Genomic DNA, 19,586 nt, shown 5'->3' with positions numbered 1-19,586 from the left:
GAGCGCTCACTCGGAATGTCAATCGCTGTCGTGCACTGTTCGAGGCCTTCAGAGAGTTGGAGGGGGAAACTTGAGGTGGACACATCGCAAAAAAGAAGCACACGATACTTGTAGGACACGGCACGCGGCAGCCAAATGCCCCGAAAGGGGAAGGAAGCTGGAGCTGATGAAACGGAAACCCAACCCCAATGAGAACAGGCCCCTGCGCTGAACTCGGTCACTCAACCCCACGACCTCGTTCCCCGGCCTTTGGTTGGCGGCATCGTCACATATCCTGGTCGTCAATATCTCCTTTTGCTGGGGGAGCCTCGCTTCACCTTCAACATGGCTCCAACAGGCCAGATTGCTTCCTTTTGATGCTCTTCCAGAAATTTCCAGTCTATGTAGGATATCTGACCGTGATTAAGCCACATATCAATGTTCATGCGAATTATACATCGCTCTCCACAGTACCCGTATCTGATGCAAATGCCATGCCTTGAATATCCCGATGCCCATGCCCATGCTGAGTGAACATTTCATAAACATGTCCATACGCCCAAAACACCCTCCAATCAGATGCACCTTGCCATTGCGTAACATGGCCCCGAGCGACGAGGCGTTTAGGCAGGGAAGCTCCTCTTGATGATAAAGAAGGATGCCAGCAGCAAAGCCGCACAGGTCATGAAGACCATGTTGCGATGACCGTCGCCTGTACATAAAGTCAGCATGCACGTTGAGTGTTCCTCTCGGAAGGAACGACTTGCCTTCTTCGTCAAGACTGTGCGCAACAACGACGAACACGTTGAGAGGCAGTCTCAGAAGACTGTACACACGCCCGCGAGTACTGTCCTCCACAACTTCGCTCTTTAAGAACGACATGCTTGGGAAATAGGCCCCAATGCATGCCTCGATCATGCAGAGAGCCCAGAACAGCAACTGCTCCTGTTCCAGCAAGATGGCTCCTGACAAGCAACCGCTAACGGTGAGGACCGCAATCATCAGGATAAGGGATGTCGTCCCCTTGGTGTGCGTCTTGGTGTAGAGGGAGAAGAACGCAGAGCCAGCCATCATGGAGCACATGAAACTCGAAAAGATGAGGCCAAAGGGCAGTTCTTCCGTTGAACCAGCCTTGGTTCTGGCACTCTTCAGCGCTGCGGACCAGAAGAAAACAAAGAGGTACATCGAACCCTCGAAGAAGGTCACTGTAAGACCCAAGGCCACGACGCGTGCGTTGGCCAAGATTGCCTGAATTCCACTCTTGACATCAGCCAGAGAACTTGACTGGCTATTCTGCAGGCCTCCGTAATTTTCCTTCCACGACTTGAGAATGAGCATGATGGCCGCAGCGGAGCACGCAGCGCTAGCCATGAACGGCCAGACGCGGCCACCGAGAAAGTTGACCAGGATGTCGCCAACAATGCCGGACAGGATCGCAACGACGGAGCTGATGGTGGTCATGTTTCCGAAGATGGCGCCCAGCTTGAGCTTGCTCTGGGACAGGCCGCGCTGGTGGTACTCGGTAATCAACCATGCCTCGAAGACGCTGTAAAGGAGAGTGGTTGAAATGCCGCCGGCAAAACGGCCGACGAACAGGATGAAGAGGTTGTCGGAAAGCATGGTTAGGCACGTCAGGATGTAGGTGACGCAGTACGTGAGGCAAGCGAGACGACGGCCGTATCTATCAGCGAGCTCGCCGGCAAAAGAGGCGGAGATGGCGCCAGAAACAAAGCCTGCGGCGTAGAGCGCAGCAACGACCTTCTCGGGTATGTTCTTCTCGTACTTGTAAATGGCATAGATGTGAGGACCCTACGGATGTCAGCTTGGCTCCCACGCACCAACCGTCGCCAACACGTTACCTGTAACCAATCCGCCGCCATCGCAAGGGCGTAGACAGGGAAATAGTCGAGCTGGAACTGGCGGGCAGCAGCCTTGGTGTCGGTTCCCAGGAGCGAGCCCTGGTGCTCGGCCTCCCCATCAGAGCCGTAGTCCGCACCGGAAGCCTCCTGCTTGAGCTCCTCAACAACTTCATCTTGCTGGCGCTGATACTGCCGGTACAGCAGGTAGCCATTGCCTGCCACGAAGACGGCGAGATTTAGCGAGTAAAAGTCCATGATGTCGAAGCCTCGGCCCTGTGATGGTGCTGTGGGCAGGTCTGGTGAGGATCGCAATGGGGATGTCGAAGCCTTCTAATAGATGCGGAGAACGCGGTGGCCCAACATTCCACGAGGCGAGGTTATCAGCAGTAGCTGCGCGTGTCTTGGGGATATCCTGACATTCAAGGTGTCTCAGTTGCCCTTCAGTAGCACCCCCAGATTTCCACTCGCAGAACTGGCGTGGGAGAAACTGAAGACACACAATTGAAGGTCGAGTGCAGGCGGCTGCATTTTTGAAAAAAGTGCCAGATGACGAGGGAAGGAGACAAATCTGATGGCTGTCCGTTTACCTGCAACGCTCTTTCCGCCCGACATCACGCTTGGCAGCTGCCGCCCGCGGCATGCAGAATCGCACTTTCCTGGAAACGACCATCAGTCAGCCGAAGCCGGCGATTTGAGTATAATAGAGCTGTCATTGTATGAGTCGGTGGCTGCTTGCACTATTGGATCTGCAGCACAGCTGCGAACATATGCCGATGAAGCGTCCCAATATACCTTGGTAGTTTGGCCGGTTCCTTTTCTTCCGTTCATGAGAGATGATATCCAGAGTTTAACCCAATTCTCAAGGCTGGCGTTCCAAGCCATCGGATCAGGCACGGGGAGGGAGAGCTGGGGCCAATTGAGACGCAGCTACTGTTCCCAGCCAGGGACATAGTCCAACCACAATTGGGAAAGGGAGAATAGGTAGATACTGGCTACCAGTCAGCCACGCAGGACTTGACAGCAGGGACTATTGAGACGGGCGATTGCACTTGCACATTCCTGTCAAGGGGGGAAACACTGCGTGCGTCTGGCATGCGCATTCGGGTGCGAGAAGAAGTCCTATGGCACGCTGATTGACCCCTTCAATGTCGTCTGCTTCTCACAAAAGAGATAATTATTGAGTGCCTTTTGAGACGAGAGATGTGACGTCTGCCTCGATACTCATGGGAACAGGGACGCGGGCCAATGAAATAGCTGCATCGCAGCATGAGAGGATAAGCTGGAGATCTCTCGTGATGTGTTGAATGTTACGTTTTCAAGACTTGGAGACCTGCACGCGCGGTTACAAATGAAATCGGTTTCGTCCTCGTCGTCTCCGTTCGCGACGGCTTCAAGATTCACCGCCCGGCACAGAACTTCCGGAGCACCGAAGCCACGCAACGAGCACGTCAGCCAACGTTGCCGGCCATCCAAGTCAACCGACGCGGCGGGAGTGGCTCTGTCCACGCGGACGGTATGAACCCACAACCTTCCATGTTCCATGGCAAGGGACTCGGACGTCGCCGGGGCCAATCCGGAGCTTTAGAGCAGCTCCGAGCCAGAGAGGCCCCACAAAGCGGACGGGGTTCAGAAGGGGCGGTGCATCGGCTCTCGCGAGTTTATCGTATCGACGTCGTAGCGGAGAACCGCAGGCGCTGTCTCCCATGCGTGGGGTCCCTGGCCAACAGAACACCGATCAAGCCGGTCACGGAGCCCACGACAGGATGAAGAAACAAGCGGCGCCGCGGGTTACCGAGCTACGAAGGAAACGCTCGGCCGAGATGGGGGTGCTTGCGCATTACACTAAGGTAGCCTGCGCTCTCAGGTGTCGGTGTGATGGGTGAAAATCGAGACAACCAACGCACGGGGGGTGCTCCGCCTTGGCCGCCTGTCGGTACTGCAAAACGGCCGGCATGTTCCCGGGGGTATTGACGGGACAACACCGCTCCGGGGCGGCGGGATGTCTTGGAAAGCGGGAAGCCTCGAACCGAAAAACTCAGGCTTTGGCGCTGACAAGAGCCACAAGCGAGCTCGCGAATGAGAGGAGGAGCGAAGCGGGCTGGCTGATAGACTGGCAGGATTCCGACCGGTCGGGGGACGGAGACTGGACGGGTACGGGGACGCTGGAGTGAACCCAAAAACAGTGCGGCTGAGCTGCGGAGGCCGATCAGAGAGACGAAGGCAGTAAGGGCTCCCCTGTCGAGCCTATCAGATGTCTCCGGGGCTCAGCATGGCTTTTGTGCTACGCCTCACCGCGCCTGGGTTGCCAGTGTGGAACGGGATTGTATTGTCCACCGTCCTTTGGCAGGCGGCGGGAAGCCTGCGTCAATGATGTTTCGCTGTTTCTGATCCTTGGGCAGGTACGCCAGGCCGGTTTGGCGATTGGCATTGGCAGAACGAAGCCAACATAGACATCGGCGAGGCTTTCTCTGCGGAATATCAAACAGCTTGTAGATGGACTGGACACTCTCGACACTCGACTAATCAGCGAGTGGTGGCCATTGGCGACTGCAGCCGGCGTCTTCCTTTTGCATTGCCGACCTGGAAATCTCAGAAAGAATAGCTTGAGTTTTTTGTTGGTTTATTGCTTGTTGGCGAGGGATGCAAGGCCTGGAGGTTGGATGACATGACCGAATCCTTTGCCCCACTTTGCTAAGGCAGCTGGGAGATGCGCATCAGCATTCTGTGGAACAATTGAATTACAGGACTCCCAGTCCGGGTGTGATCTCCCCAGCTGCTGTGTGTGAATGCCTTTCTTCTCAAGTCAGAATGTTGTTGGGAGCGGACGAGACGGCATCTTCGAACGACGGCTCGAAGAGATTTCTGTGGCTCGGAAGTTGTCGCCGAGGAAGTCGCACATTTTGGCAGGTCCCTGCCTGCCGTCCCGAGCAAATATTACATAAGAAACACATGGGGAAAGAGGGGCTCACGCCAGTGCTCATTGTGATTCGAACCTAATCTGGCGGGGTAAGCACGAATCAACGAAGAAATTGAAGGAGATGGCTGGATGGAATACGGCGTTTAAGAAAAAATAAAGATAAGGGAAAAAAAGGTACACCACCCAACAAGCCAACTGCACCACCCCCTGCCGAAGCCCAAATCCCAGGACAAAGGACCGGTTCGCCCTGTCGACCGAAAGGAGACGGCGATTGTGCCACGATTTTGATCAAACACTCGAGGGAGAGAAAGAAGGGTGGACCAGTGACCGCCCTATTCATGAGGGATTCCATGATTGACTTTCACGGCTGCTTCAAGCTGAAGGAGTCGGGAAGCCTGATGTTGCTGGTGGCGGCGGTAGACTGCATGTGGTGGGTTTCTTCCTCATGGAATCCTGAAAAGAGGTACTTCAGCGGTACAACCAGGAAGGAAAAGTCCTACGGAAAGTCCTGCATCCCAGGGCCACACAGAACCTGTGAGACCGTGCCGAGCCACGCTAGGTCTGTTTCTGTCGCGCGTATTCCACAGCAGGTCCAGCATGCAAAGATACTTTGGCCGTCAAGGGTCCGGCGGGCTGGCATCGCAACTCGGCTCGCGGCCGGGATAGACGAAACCAAGACGGGGTCCCACGAGACGGATGCTTAATTCTTTGCTAATGGAATGATGGTCAGAATCATGAATCTTTCGCAACCTGCATAGCAAGGTCGCGTTGGGCGTCAATTGTGGCCGTATTCTTCCTGTTGCTGCGCAATGATGCGTACATGGCCGTCTTGGCCAACAAGCCAGTTCAGACAGCCGAGGGCTTGCAGTAGTTTGTCGGCAGAACCGCAGCCGCTGCTGAGATTCCGCGAGGTGTCTTGAATAGGATACGGAAAGTGAGGAGGAAGGCTGCCACAGCACGCTGATAAACAAGGGTCTGCCGCATCTTCGCGGGATGGACAACACAATTCCCTGCCCTGAAATCCTTAACTCAACCTTAAGCTGGTTGCTGACAAAAGGGCGCATCCAGCGTCCCGGGAACCCCGTGTGTCGTCTCCACGAGAGTCGCAGCAGGATCTCCGCGTCCCTGTCCTTCTTTTCTGCCGTCGTTGCACTCTGTCAGCTGTCAGACATGTCCGACGAGAGGACAAGGTTGAGTTTCTAGGCATCGAAATTGTCTTGTTCCTGAATGTCATCAACGACAACTCTAAGCCTCCCCGGCGGGGAGAGAGTTCCTGTCTGCCCATTCGGTACTTGGTAAACTTCTTTCAACTTCTCGGGAAAGCGAGATGAGACGATTACTACGACTCAGATGCTTTGCTCGGCCCGTCGCCAAGTCGGCGCCGTATTGGGCGGTACAGGAAAGCCGTCCCTCCCCCACCACAGACGCCGTCCAATGTCTGCCGCGTCTGATACAGGCACCAAAGACGCAGTCTCAAGACAGGTGTCTGGTGTAGATAGAGGGACGCAGCAGGTTCACTGACAGGACAACGGCGATAGAGACAGGACGAAACCAACGCTGCTGTCTGACCGCTCAAGTCCTGGGTGTAATCCGGCGTGGAAGCTGTCGACTGCTCGGCGCAGGTCAGTGACAAGAGTCCTACGAACGTACGAACGCTGCTTGCTGACGACCAAGGTGAGAAGGGAAGTAAGTACCTCACGCGTACATACAGCTTTTCCCACCAGCACCGGCACCGCCCATCCAACGTACGTACCTTGCGTTTGGTGGTAGGTACCCAAAGACGGGACTCTCACGCTGCAGGCTGCAGCCAGAAGGCCAGTTTTAATTGTCGCGAGCCCAATCCAGTGGCAGGCGGCGGCGGCGTCGCTCAGCCTTACACTGCCCAGAAACGAGCCGGGGTAAGTCGTGGGAGTGGTTCCTCCACCAGGCGCACCCGCTGGCTCGTTTTAGTGCCGTCAGCTGCTGGCGCCAGTCCAGCCACCCTACCTACCAGGCCAGGCGGGAGGTGGGATGTAGGTAGGCACCTCAGGCAAGGTAGAGTCCCTGCAGAAGCATGCGGTGAGATACTTGCGGTGTCCTACAGCTACCCCACCCCGCCACCTATCGCGGACACTGAGGGAGCACAGGGCAGCTCAGCACCATGGACGACTCCAGCAGCTGGAGGTGCACCGGCAGCAGAGAGCACAGCGCTCACGCTGCAAAACACGACGGGACACAGAAACGAAGCACGGGAAGCAAGAAGTAGAGGCAAGCAGGGCAGGCAGAGGTAAAACAGCTCGAGAAACAATGCAAGAGATTCCTCAGTCTTGATTTCACAGTGTTCTGTCCGTTTATCCGAGTTGACGGTCCCCAATACTCGCTCCAGAACCTCGTATTGCCTCTCCCTCTCCACTATGAATTGAGGTACAAACATACCTGGGTACTGAGAAGGTGCCTCACCAACACCAACACCAGCAAGCAGCGACGGCCAACGGTAACATCATCATCATCATCATCGTCAGCATCCTCCTCCAGCCCGATCCTCGATCCCCAGCGGCAATCTTGTCCGTTGTCGGGAACCACCATCACGTCTTGTGCATAATATTTACTCTGCAGTTATTTACGGCAACAAACGCTAGGTATTCCGTCCACCTCGTTGCAAAGAGGTTGAATACGCGCAGAGGTATTCCTCCGTCCAGTAACCTCGCTTTGCCTCCTCCACCTCTCCCAAACCAAAACACATCCCGGTCGTCCCATCCCGCCTTCTGCTTTCGCTATTCGTTAGGTACCTACTCGACCTCTTCGTACCACCGTCCGCCGTCCACCGTCAGTCAATTCTCTTGCACGCACTTCATACAACTACCTGGGTACATTCTTCTTGGACAATACGGCTCCATTGAAGTCGTTCGCTGTCTGTTGCACCGCTCTCTACACCACCTGCATCATCCCCAGAAACGGAGCAGAATCTCATTCACAAAAGCGAAAGCAACAAGCGCCGGCCCACGTCGTCCACCTTCCTTGCCTTGCCTTGCCTTGGCCTTACGGTGCCACACTTACTTCGGCTTCCCTTCCACAGCCCACGCCCTCGTCGCTCCCCCTCGCTCCTTCCCCCCGCCAGGGAAGCGAGAGAAAAAAAGCAGCACACGGCCCACGAATACGGCCCACCCCCTCCACCCCCCATCCTCGTTCCGTCGCTGCGTCTGCGTTGCGTTGCGTTGCGTCCACCTCGCACTCCTCACGCTGCTGCTTGCTCACCACGGGTCACCCATTCCCAATTCCCAGCCCACCAGTCCAATCCAGTCCAGCCCGGCCCAGTGCACATTCTATTTTCTCACTCCTCACTCTTTCCCACACGTTCTCGTCTGGTCCATCCGATCAGTCCTGTCAAACAGCCCCCAGAACCATACCGTCACAGCCCGCCAACCTGTGTGTGCCTAGTGCAGAGAGTCCGGAATTGCAGACTACCACCACCTGGGAGAGAGACAGAGAGAGACAGAAACAAAGTGACAGACGGAAAGGAAGAGAGAAGGACAAGTCCTGAGCTACCTACAGAGGCCCGTCCGTCGTCCTGGCTTTCACCCACTGCCTGACTCTCGCTCCCGACTCCCGTCTGTTTCCCGTCTCTCACTATCCGTCCACACGGCGCGCCGTGACTTGACTGCGACTTGACCACCACCCCCTCCCCCCAGCCTACTGCCTGCTCCATCCCATCCTTACCTTACTTGTCTTGTCCTGCCCATCCTGTCCTGTCCTGTCCTGTCCTGTCCTGTCCTGTCCTGTCCCCAGAAGCAAAAGCACAGCACAGCACAAGCACCGGCGGCAGCAGCAGCAGCGCCCACCTCTGGAGGAGTCCTAAGCCCAAGGTCTAAAGCACAAGCCTGCGCCCAGGACCAGCCCGGCGAGACCACCACCACACGGCTGCAACCCAAACCGAATCGATATACCCTCTGCTTGTCCTGCCCACCTGAGGCCCGAGTCCCTTTTCCTCTCCCCTCTTCCCTCCTCTTCTTCCCTCCTCCATACCACTTCCCTTATGAGCTTTTCCAATTCCCGCCTGAAAGGCTTTGGTTTCGGTAAACGCAAGTCAACTGCCAGCATCCAGACGCCAGACCCGAACCAGACCCCAAGCCCGACCCCTCCTCCCCAAGGCCACCCGTCCGGCGCCCCTCAAATACCGCAGCAGATCCCCGTTCGTCCTGGCTCGATCGCCTCGACCTCTTCCGCCTCTATCGCTCCTATGAATCACCCAGGCGCCGGGAACCGACCACCGAGTTATTCGGCAAACTACCCTCAAGGCGGCCCTCCTCCCATCGGCCGCACAAGCCCGTTGACGAACCAAGGCCCGACGAGAACCCCGCCTAGCCAAATGGTCGGCGGTCCCCCTCCCATCAACACCGGCGCTCCGGTCGCCGGATACCCCCCTCAGCTCCCTCCTGTCGGCGGCCCAGGACATCCCATGGGTGGTCCTCCTCAGTACGGCGGTGGCGGCGGTGGCTACCCTCCCCCGGGTCCTCCTGGCCCTCCCGGAGGCCCTATGGCGCAATATCAGAGAGGCGGCAGCGCGGCCGAGGTTGAGGGCAACAGCAGGAGCAAGGCTCAGCTGATAGTCGGTATCGATTTCGTACGTGGACACAGGAGAGAAGTGCGGGGGTGACCGGGCTTGCTGACATGACTGCCAGGGTACAACGTTTTCCGGTGTGGCTTTCGCTTTCGCCACGAACAACGAGGCTAAGGAGGATATTATTACGGAATGGCCCGGCGCCGGATCATACACAAAGCAAAAGGTTCGATCAAGGAGGCACTGAATTGGTGCGGTCAATCGCAGCTGACAAAACTCGACCTAGATTCCCACGGTCCTCTACTACGATCAGTACCAGAAGGTTGTCGGATGGGGTCCCGATATTGCGGATGCCCTCGCGCCTACTGGGTACCCGAAACCCGGTGTGCAAAAGGTGGAGTGGTTCAAGCTGCAGCTGATGCTTTCCGGCAACACATATATCGACCCCATCAACCTGCCTCCTCTGCCTCCTGGCAAGTCCGAAATCGATGTTGCGGCCGACTACCTCTTCAAGCTCCGCCAGGCCATGCGCTCGGCGCTGCAGAAGACGTTGGGTGAAGTGTTTAACCGTGAGGAGAGAAACATTCGGTACTACCTGACAGTGCCTGCTATTTGGAACGATGCTGGCAAGGCCGCCACCAGAGCCGCTGCTATTCAGGCCGGTTTCCTCCGAGACGAGAACGACAACCGCCTGACCCTGGTTTCCGAGCCCGAGGCGGCGGCAATCTTCTGCTCCAAGACTGGCCTTCTTAACTTGAAGGTTCACGACGCCGTCCTGATTGTCGATTGCGGCGGTGGTACAGTCGATTTGATTGCCTACGAAGTCGAGGATGAGAACCCCTTTACGGTGGCCGAGTGCACGGCTGGATCTGGTGACTCTTGCGGTTCAACAGCGCTCAACCGTAACTTCAGCAACATTCTGCGCACCAAGATCCGTAAGATGAAGCTGCCCGACGGATCCAAGACGGCCGGCCGTGTGTACGCCAAGTGCATCATGGATTTCGAGAACCGCATCAAGGCCGACTTCCGTAATAACGGTCAGAAGTGGGCTGTGGATGTCGGTATCGAGGCCGAATTCCCCGAGGCTGGTATTGAGGAAGGTTACATGACCTTCACAAACGAGGAGATTCTGCAGTGCTTCGAGCCTGTCGTAAACCGCATTCTGGAACTCGTCAGAAACCAGATCATTGCTATCCAGGCTCAGAACCGCACTCTGCAGAACATTTTGGTTGTTGGAGGTTTCGGTGCCTCCGAGTACCTCTTCCAGCAGATCAAGCTCCACGTTCCTCCTCAATTCCAGTCCAAGGTGGTGCGTCCCATGGACTCCGTCGCTGCTATTGTCAAGGGTGCCGTTACTGCCGGTATCACGGAGCGCGTCGTCACCCACCGTGTTGCTCGTCGTCACTATCTCATGGCCACTCTCCAGCCCTTCAAGGAGGGTTACCACCCCGAGGCCTACCGCGTGCCGTCCCTCGACGGCAAGGACCGTTGCAAGTTCACCAGGCAGATTTTCGTGCAAAAGGGCCAGAAGGTCAAGATTGGCGAGCCTGTCAAGGTTTCCTTCTTCAGACAGGTCGCCCCTGGTGCTACCCTTATGTACGAGGATATCCTCTACGCCTGCGATGACGATGTTTGCCCCGAATACACCAAGGATCCTCGTAAGTGTATTCCCTTCACAATCCGACCCAGCACTCGCTAACCCCATGATAGGTATCAAGGAAGTCGTCACTCTGACCTCTGATCTTTCGCGCAAGAACCTCGAGAAGGACTTCGAGAGGATGGACACACCACAAGGCACATTCTACCGTGTCTACTTTGACATTTACCTGACTCTTGACGGATCCGAGTTCAGCGCAGAGCTGGTCTGCCAAGGCGAGGTCATGGGCCGCTGCAGAGCGCGCTTCAGGTAAAAATGGCGGAATTTGGGGGAGAAGAATGATAATCTGTTTGCCGGCTTGCGTTGGGCATTTCGTTTCCATACACTCGGATGATACCTCGAAAAGGTGAAGGAGCAGGAAGGGCAGCCGAGGCTAATAATGGCCAAGAGTATATATCTTACGAAGAGACCTCCCAGGACTGACTACTGGAGATGAGGACTGGACTCTGGGAGGCTTTTATTACGACACTGAAAGATGATGGCCTGTAGTCCACTGTAGACGCACGACATTCCCAGCATGGGACAAATCAAGTTTATTGAAGACCAAGAAGGTTGCAACAGCTGCCCATCTGGAACGTGCAAGGTTATTTTCCTGTCTGTGAGCCTGAAGATATCGCCGGGTCGATGCAGGGTTGAAGTCAACGCCAGATCTTGGCCAAGAAACAAGCTACGATGCCCGGCACGACTCTGTGGGCTTCACTCTGCCACCACGTGGTGAGTCAACGTTCCCCATGTTGGCCCTTGACATTCTCAATGGCATCTAAAGTGATATGATGACGGCAAAAGAGCAACGATACTGAGGCTGTGTGGGAGATAGAGGACAGCTCATGGGAAGGTACAGTCCCACAGTCCGGCGGCAAAGCAGTACTTGTCGTGCTGACCGCTTCTAACAATTCTGGGCACAGCCACATCAGCTTGCAGGTGGAGCTGAGGCCAGAACGGCGCGGGGCAACAAGCCAAGCAGGGAAGGCCCCGGTCGTTGGCTACCCGAAATGGACCCTGCAGTTCCAACGGGAAACTGGGCAGCCAGTTGCACCTGCGTCATCGTCTGAACATGAACCGCTGAGAGGTTCGACCCAAGGTCCGGCCCTGCAACTGCAACGTCGACAAGCGCCGGCGGGCAGGCGACGATGGGATGGGTTGGTGCTCCCCATCGGCTGCTGTTGGAGGCAGCGGCTCTCTAGTGCCCCCCTTTCCATCGCGTGTGTCGAGAACGTGAGAACGGCATACAGAACCATTTCCATCTTCAACAACAGGCGTGCGAACCTGTAAACACCCTATCCGCCTCTCTGCATCGCTAGCTCCACGAATACCCTCTTTAAGCGCCTGAAACAGTCTTTTTACCTTCTGCCCTACGACCCAGTTCCTGATTCACCCGTCCAACCAACCTGCAGCTCCCACCTGGCACCCTCTGACGCTATATCGCGTCGACAGGGATAATCAGGTATTGGCCCTGGATCAAGCAGGCCGATCACCTCTTGGGGCCTTGCCGCCCCTTGCTTCCATTCGTTCTTTCGACGACACGCTGTACGTCACTCGGCGCAGGTCCGTTGCGAGCTATTGGCGGCACCAAATCACCACCTCGCAGAAGCCGCCCGTATATCCTTGCCCGATCGTCGTCTCGCCGGACCATGGAAGCTTGGGGCCTCTGAACCATGAACTGTTGCACCATTCCAGCATAGACCACACCTTTACTCTTGCAAGTCACGAATCGATATCGCTGTTGATTCTTGCAATCATTCTTCTTTGTTTGAACTATCTGGGTATTCGACCGCAGACGACCGATACGCAGACAATGAGACAGGCGCCGTCGAGGAAAGGCGACAGGCGCTCAACGGCATCCAGCAGGAACGTCTTCGTTGCGCTGGCCCTCGCGTCGCAGCTCCCAACCGCCAATGCCATCGTCTTCCCAAGCACACATCCGAATTACAAGACCGACTACTTGTCACTGAACAAGCGTTACAACCCCGCCAGGCGAGGCCCACCTGAGGATTGGAACGGGAGGATACCCTTGAAGATCACAAACACATGTTCAGAACCGATCTGGCCTGGCATCACGACGCAGCACGGCGTCGGCCCCGGCACCGGGGGTTTCGAACTTGGCGCGGGTGAAAGCCGGGACCTGTGGGTCGGTCCAACATGGCAAGGCCGAGCGTGGGGAAGAACCAATTGCACTGTCAATGGGGAGTCGGCTGGTTGCACAACGGGCGATTGCTTCGGAAAGCTTAACTGCGAGTTCAGTGTAAGTTACCATGGTTCGCGCGGTACTGTGAGATACTAATGAGGACAGGGCGCCGTTCCTGCAACACTAGCCGAGTTCAACTTGGCTGGCGGCGTTTCTGGGAGACAGACCTTTTACGACATCTCCCTCGTCGACGGCTACAACATCCCCGTGGGCATCAATTACATCCCCGCCGACAACACCTCGTACATTCCGCCAAATCTGACCAATTGTGCCTGCATCGCCACGGCCGGTCTTTTGTCAAATACCGCAGCGAGTGGTACTGTTTATACCAACTCCACCTACCCCGTCCCGTGGGAACCGACCGAGACGAATAACAGCGCTCGAGATTGGTGTCCTTGGCCCCTTCTTTCCATGCCACCGGAGAAGCCTGGTGATGGTGTCTATCCTTACCCCGATGACAACATCATGCGTCCCGACTTTAGCCCGTGCAAGAGTCAATGTGCCGCCACCAACTCAGATGAGGACTGTTGCATAGGATCGTGGCACGACCCCAACAAGTGCAAGCCGGGGTTGTACTCGAAGCATGCCAAATCGATTTGTCCGGACGCTTACAGTTTCGCCTTTGATGACCAAACATCGACTTTCATTATCCCATCCGGCGGCGGCTGGGAGGTCGTCTTTTGTCCGGCGGGGAGGAGTACCAACATCCTTCGCACCATGGGACCCCAACTTTTCGAGCTTGCGAGCGCCGGATACTTGAGCCAGAAGAACTTGGATCTGGTTAAGAACCTCTCCTACATAGAGTCGCAGAGTGAGAAGAATGCCGCTCCGGGTGTGGCGTCCAAGTCGGCATGGGCCGTCTGTGCAGCGGCTGTAACCGCTCTGCTGATGGCTATCTGAGCGATTTGGCGGCCTTTCTCTTCGTTTCGAACATGACGGGCAGGACCCGCGCAATGAGTCATGTTTTGCTTTTGGATTCAAGCATTGGGATACCCTAGAACGATAACACGAGCCGTGGAACGAGAAGTACGAAGTAGACGATAAAGATAGGACTCGAGGGTGTGAGTCGACAATGACAACAGCGAACATTTCTTTCCTTCACGTACCTAGAACTTCCATACCCTGTATCAAACAATAGATCAAGTGTATACTCAGCTTTGGGTGCCTTGTGAATGTTTTGGTTTGTTTCCTTGATATTGGTATTTGACCTTTCTGATTGTAACTTTGAGAAAGTAGTTGCGTCTTCCGGTGAAGACTTAGTCTCAGGTACGTCGATTTTGGCTTTCGGGTCCGGTATCCGACGCAGTGGCACTGGAGCGGCGGCTCCGATCCAGCTGCATACATCCAGAACTATTCTCTGCGTCTTGCGTTGACGGCGCTCAGAAACTAGTATTTTTTTTGAGACCGCCTATTTTTCCTGTGCTATGTCGACTACTTTTCCTGTAGCTATTCTACTTTATCGTCGTACTTTAATATTCGTCGTCGCTTTAATAGTTATTATCGCTTCTATTATCGTCGTCGTCGTCGTCGTCGTCGTCGTTATCTTCGTCGTTATCTTCGTCGCTACTACTATCGTCTCGGATAAGAGTAATGAAGTACATAGGAAATATAGCCGCGCAGGCACAGGAAAAATAGGCGGTCTCATTTGTTTTACACCCAATAAAGATGATCTCCAAGTAAAGTGATCGATGCATTGATAGTTCATGTACAAATCGTAGTCTCATACTCCCCTCCTTCTCAACCTTCCCGTCTAGGCCGGTACAGGTACAGGCAGGCCACCAGTGGAAACTTCTCACAATGATGATGGCCTTTGAACTCCTTGCCATCTCAGACTCCTTGCCATCACTCCCAAGCAAAGGACCATATGAAATGTCTTTATGATATTTTTTTGTTTTGCGAAAAGACTTCCCTCGAGGGTTGATGAGACGGCGACGATACCTTAGTCTAACATGTGTTTCTCCCCCCCAATCACCCCGTTACGCAACTTGTACCAAGAAATTGACTTCTCCCGTGAATCTGGTTTTGTTTGTACTTCCCGTCCTGTATCTCACGGCTTTGCGTTCTCTCTCTCTCTCTCTCTTCTCCCCGAATACCCGCCCGGACGGAGGGATAGCGCGTCCTCTCCAAATGCAAGATATGCCGGAAGTCTTCCCTTCGTCCTCTCGAATGCAATAAAACTGACAATCCACTCAAACCATCGTAGCCGTAGCAGCCGTCATCAGCCCCTCCTGGCAGCTCTCTCCTTCCGCCTGCGCTCCCACTCGGCCCTCTCCTCGTCGTCGCTCCCACTGAACTCGGCGTCATCGTCGCTCTCGTCGTCCTGCACGGGCGGTGCCACGTGGTTGGGGACGGGGGGCGCCTTGCCCTTGGGGGCCGCAGCGGAGGAGTCGACGTTGATGAAGTCGCCGGCGTTGAGGGAGGCGTACTCGTGCTTCTGGATGAGGTCGCGGAGGGCGGTGTTGCGGGGGTCGACGAGCTGGAGGGCGGTGAGGCCGCCCTTGTTCTTGACGCGCGGGTTGGAGCCGGCCTCGAGCATCATGTCGACGAGGGCGTTGCCGAACTCGCGCTGGGCGGGGGGTTCCGAGTTGATCCAGCGGATGGCGGTGTGCAGGGGCGTGTCGCCCTCGAGGCGGTTGACGGGGTCGCATTCGAAGTTGGGTTGGTCGAGGAGGAGGTCGATGATCTCATCTGCGGGAGGACGGATGTGTTAGCGGGATGGTACAGGAGTGTGAATGTGGAGGAAAGGGTATGTATGGGTTTGGAAGAGAGGAGTGGTGGTGGGATGGGTTCAGCGTACAGTTACCCCGCGAGGCAGCTTCGTGGTAGAGGTGGTTTCCCATGACGGTGGTTGTCTCGTTGAGGATGCGGGAGAGCTCGTCCTCGTCCTTGATGTCGGCGACGACTTCGTTGAAGAGGTCGGTGTTGTTGCGGCGGCAGGCCTCGATGAGGATCTCCTTGACGGAGGCGCCCTGCGTTGGGTTTGGTGTCAGTCTACCCCTCCTTGGATTTTGGGCAACAGGCAGATTGGCGACATGAGCGACTTACCTCGTGTTCCTCGTTGTCACCCGCCATGATCAGTAGGCCCTCGCGAAGGTATTGACGTCGTTGAGATTCCGGGGGAGAGATGTGTTTCGAAATGGCACCGTACTGGAGTGGGATGGGCGCAGGTAAGGTAAAGGTAGGTTCGGTTGGTGGGGTAAAAGTTGCGTTCGTTTGTCGGTGAAGTCGGAGGAGGAGGGGCTCCTGCGTTGCGTTCGTTCGTTCGTTCGTTCGTGTAAGGTAAGGTAGGCCTGGCTGCGCTACGTAATTTGCCCGTCGCAATGGGAAGAAAATCGCGAAATGCAAATGTGCCCAACGAAAGGATGCAGATTTCGCGCGCACACAAGGCGAGACAGAGACAGTTGGACCAGGCAGATGTATATCCCGTCAAAGGTACAGGTGTTCGGCAGTGGTGGTTGGCCTAGATCTGGGTCAAGGGGACGTAATTGGGGGAGACGAGAGGTGTTTGGCTGGGAAGACCCGGGCCCAGGAGGTGGCAGTGAGATCTACCGACCCCTGGAGGCTGTCTTCTTTTAGCGGGTGTGGTACGTAACCGCCGGCGGCTTACAGAGGACAAAGGATCGCTGTAACAGCTCACAGTGGTTGGAGTGCCCCGCCGGTAGGCGCTAATTGTCGAGGGGACGGGTAAGGCGGGGGAGCGATGGAAAGGATAGAGGGGCACGGAGATTTATTTGGGCGGGATCCGGCGGGATGAGTCCCGTCCAGTCCAGGTCCCAAGGTGAGTGATGGATGCCAAGCTTTTCTCGGTGGTGAGTCTTGACCGAGGTGTGACTTCGTCGTCCCCCACCGTCGCATCTCGACCCGCTGAATTTTCTACGATCACCACAGTCACCGAGACATGCTTGCTGCGCATTCGCACTCCCCTCAATAGCAGCAGTACTACAGCCGCCGCATTATCCACACCTCCCACCTGACACGCTGAAAAGCTCCAGCCGCCAACATGTTGCTCTGTAAGTCCCCCGTCTCCTTTACGCGACGACACCGACTAACGTTATGCCTCGCCAGTCTGCCCCAACTGCGCAAACATCCTGACCGTCTCCGCCTACGCCGGCGTCCGCAACCGCCTCGAGTGCCGCACCTGCCCCTTCGAGCACGCCATCACCGAGCCAATCTATTCGCGCCGCGAATTCGAGCGCAAGGAGCGCGAGGACGTCTTTGGCGGTCCCGGCGAGTGGGACAACGCCGACAAGGCGCGCGCACAGTGCCCCAAGGATGGATGCAACGGCGAGGAGGCGGCTTTCTTCCAGGTCCAGATTCGGTCTGCTGATGAGCCTATGACTACATTCTTCAAGGTACGTCGCTGTTGGTGTCGTGTAGGGCTAAAGGATGCTAACATAGTACAGTGCATGACTTGCGGAACGAGATGGAGAGAGAACTGAAAAGGATGTTGTCGTTGGTCTACACTACTTCGCATTGCGTGGCGTTGGGGAATATTCATTTGCTTTATTAGAGGCGCGATTGATGCGCCTGGGAGAGGGTATCGAGGGGTCTTCTGCCTTGCTCTCTAAAACCGGTTTAATAAGACCCTGTTGGAGGCCCGGCCGTCGCCAGCCTACTTGACGCCATTTCCCATATACCTGTCTGACCTCTGTGCGCTACGTCTGTATTGGCATTGATGTGCATGCTTCTCGCGCTCTTCCAGAATCGGCGACAGTGATCGCCCTACGCAGGCCACAACATGCGGCCGCGGCGCCATAGGGCTCTGTAGTTTTGACCCCAGCTCTGGCTCGCATCCATTTACCCATAATGCTGAGATCAAATGCGCCTGGTTCCCGCCGCGGCCCAAGACATGTAAGGGTACGCTTTGCGTCCCCAGAACGCCGTCGTGAGATTCAACAGCCCGAATCCGCGTCAATTCTGTCATCGTTCGTCCTACGCCTCAAGCCTCGCTGCGGTGCCACTCCACCGGCGCCTTCATGCCGTCTTCAATCAGCCTCAACACGAGATCGGGACTAATGATATCCTGTCGGAACTGCTCCTGCTGCAGCAACTCGAGGTGCTTGAGCGTAGGGCCGGGGTACATGATGTACTTGAGGTAAGGCGGACGGGTCCAGTATTGCAGGTAGGCGAGGTACGCGACGAACTCGGGGCGGGTGAGCAGCTTCTGGGTGGCGAGGTGGTTGAGGTAGTAAGGGTTCGCGAGGGATTGGACGAACTGTTGGTGCGACGGTTAGTGCTGTTCGCGACGATGAGGGCGGGCGCGAAGAGAGGGGACGACATACCTCGAGCTCGATCTCGAACCGCGTGTGGCCGCCGTAGACAGGCTCGTTTTCTGCGGGCGGCGCGGGCGGCTGAGAGGGTGTTTGTTGGGGTGCGGTGGCCATGTTTGCGGTTGCGATGCCGATCGTGGTGGATGAGGGAAGAAGGTTGGATGGCGTTGACGGGTTGGCGTGGGTGTGGTTCTGAGCTGGGAACAGGGTTCGGGCTAGCTCTGGAAGCGCGATAGTTGAGGACCTTGCTGTAGTTCCACAATGTCGCGACGACGATTTGAAAGAGTTCTTTGCTGTTATCACAAAGAATCATACAAGCTTTGGTAGCAATTTATTGCCAATTGAGACGTTTCTGAAGAAAATGATATGATTAAAGTCGAGGGAAACAGCTATGGAACTTCAGTGATAGTAGTGCTTCACTAACATTAATTTCGGTGAAGGGTCGGTGAGCTGCAGGAGCTTTCGTGGGGAAGTTACCAGGTCCCCTGCACCAACATCAGAGACACCCTTCTGCAGCTCAATACCGAGCCTTGGGCATCCCACGATTTGATCCATGAGCTTAGGTACGCAGGACAGACCTTATTCAGATTTCAGTCGGCATTACAGATTCAATGTTCTAAACAGAAGAAGAAGAAAAAGTCAAAAGTTCGGTTCTTGAACTCGTCAGTTCAAGAACCCATGAAAATCCAACCAAGACGTCTCTTGAGGTTTTCTACCATTCTTTAATCGGACCGCTGGACTAAGCGGGACGGAAGAGGGGGTAGGGGGTGTCTCTCGACCGTCGGATGACAGCAGGCAGGAAAAGCTCCTTTATCAAAGACGGGATGGAAGGGTTTGGAATGTGGGTGAAAGGTGAAGGTGAGGTGAGGTGGAAAGAGCCATTGGGAAGGAGGGGTGAAAGGAAGGGGCGGCCCAGGGCAGACCTCTCACCCGAATCTTCAGTAGTTATCATCATGATCAATCGCAGTCTGCGTCAGATACAATCTGCATTTACTCCGGTCTCTTTTCTCAAATGCTTGATGCGACGGTGCGCTCACTTGATTGCTTTTTCAGACAACTTTCATCATTCAGGTTGAAAATTCGGGGCACGGGATACTTCAGAGACTAGGTACGTTTCAACAACTCTGATATCTCAGATTTACCCTGTTGACCAGCTAGATCCTGTCGACGGATCGCCTCACA

The 19,586-nt window shown here is 55.7% G+C and overlaps 6 protein-coding genes across 6 annotated transcripts; 3 read left to right on the top strand and 3 right to left on the bottom strand.

The window, feature by feature from the left end:
- Nucleotides 1–602: 602 nt before the first annotated feature.
- COL26b_013418 (uncharacterized protein) lies at nt 603–2,093 on the bottom strand (the record flags this gene model as incomplete). The annotated part of the gene is made up of 3 exons (XM_053186034.1): nt 603–691; nt 816–1,788; nt 1,839–2,093. 3 exons carry the CDS (start codon nt 2,091–2,093, stop codon nt 603–605), a joined length of 1,317 nt encoding a protein of 438 aa, XP_053030018.1.
- A 6,674-nt stretch (nt 2,094–8,767) lies between these two features.
- COL26b_013417 (uncharacterized protein) lies at nt 8,768–11,202 on the top strand (the record flags this gene model as incomplete). Its single annotated transcript, XM_053186033.1, has 4 exons — nt 8,768–9,355; nt 9,414–9,518; nt 9,579–10,950; nt 11,003–11,202. The coding sequence occupies 4 exons, from the start codon at nt 8,768–8,770 to the stop codon at nt 11,200–11,202; spliced, it is 2,265 nt and encodes a 754-aa protein (XP_053030017.1).
- A 1,542-nt stretch (nt 11,203–12,744) lies between these two features.
- Nucleotides 12,745–14,034, top strand: COL26b_013416 (uncharacterized protein; the record flags this gene model as incomplete). Its single annotated transcript, XM_053186032.1, has 2 exons — nt 12,745–13,191; nt 13,240–14,034. The coding sequence occupies 2 exons, from the start codon at nt 12,745–12,747 to the stop codon at nt 14,032–14,034; spliced, it is 1,242 nt and encodes a 413-aa protein (XP_053030016.1).
- A 1,318-nt stretch (nt 14,035–15,352) lies between these two features.
- On the bottom strand, nt 15,353–16,206 carry COL26b_013415 (uncharacterized protein; the record flags this gene model as incomplete). Its single annotated transcript, XM_053186031.1, has 3 exons — nt 15,353–15,822; nt 15,932–16,103; nt 16,180–16,206. 3 exons carry the CDS (start codon nt 16,204–16,206, stop codon nt 15,353–15,355), a joined length of 669 nt encoding a protein of 222 aa, XP_053030015.1.
- A 928-nt stretch (nt 16,207–17,134) lies between these two features.
- Nucleotides 17,135–17,573, top strand: COL26b_013414 (uncharacterized protein; the record flags this gene model as incomplete). The annotated part of the gene is made up of 3 exons (XM_053186030.1): nt 17,135–17,144; nt 17,200–17,486; nt 17,538–17,573. 3 exons carry the CDS (start codon nt 17,135–17,137, stop codon nt 17,571–17,573), a joined length of 333 nt encoding a protein of 110 aa, XP_053030014.1.
- Nucleotides 17,574–18,073: 500 nt separating this feature from the next.
- On the bottom strand, nt 18,074–18,518 carry SOH1 (suppressor of hpr1; the record flags this gene model as incomplete). The annotated part of the gene is made up of 2 exons (XM_053186029.1): nt 18,074–18,349; nt 18,417–18,518. 2 exons carry the CDS (start codon nt 18,516–18,518, stop codon nt 18,074–18,076), a joined length of 378 nt encoding a protein of 125 aa, XP_053030013.1.
- Nucleotides 18,519–19,586: the final 1,068 nt, after the last annotated feature.

Source organism: Colletotrichum chrysophilum (assembly GCF_026319265.1).
Source record: "Colletotrichum chrysophilum strain AFK26 chromosome Unknown scaffold_229, whole genome shotgun sequence".
NCBI lineage: Eukaryota > Fungi > Ascomycota > Sordariomycetes > Glomerellales > Glomerellaceae > Colletotrichum > Colletotrichum chrysophilum.
Note: the sequence above shows the minus strand (reverse complement) of the source record. Positions and strands in the feature narration are given on the sequence as shown.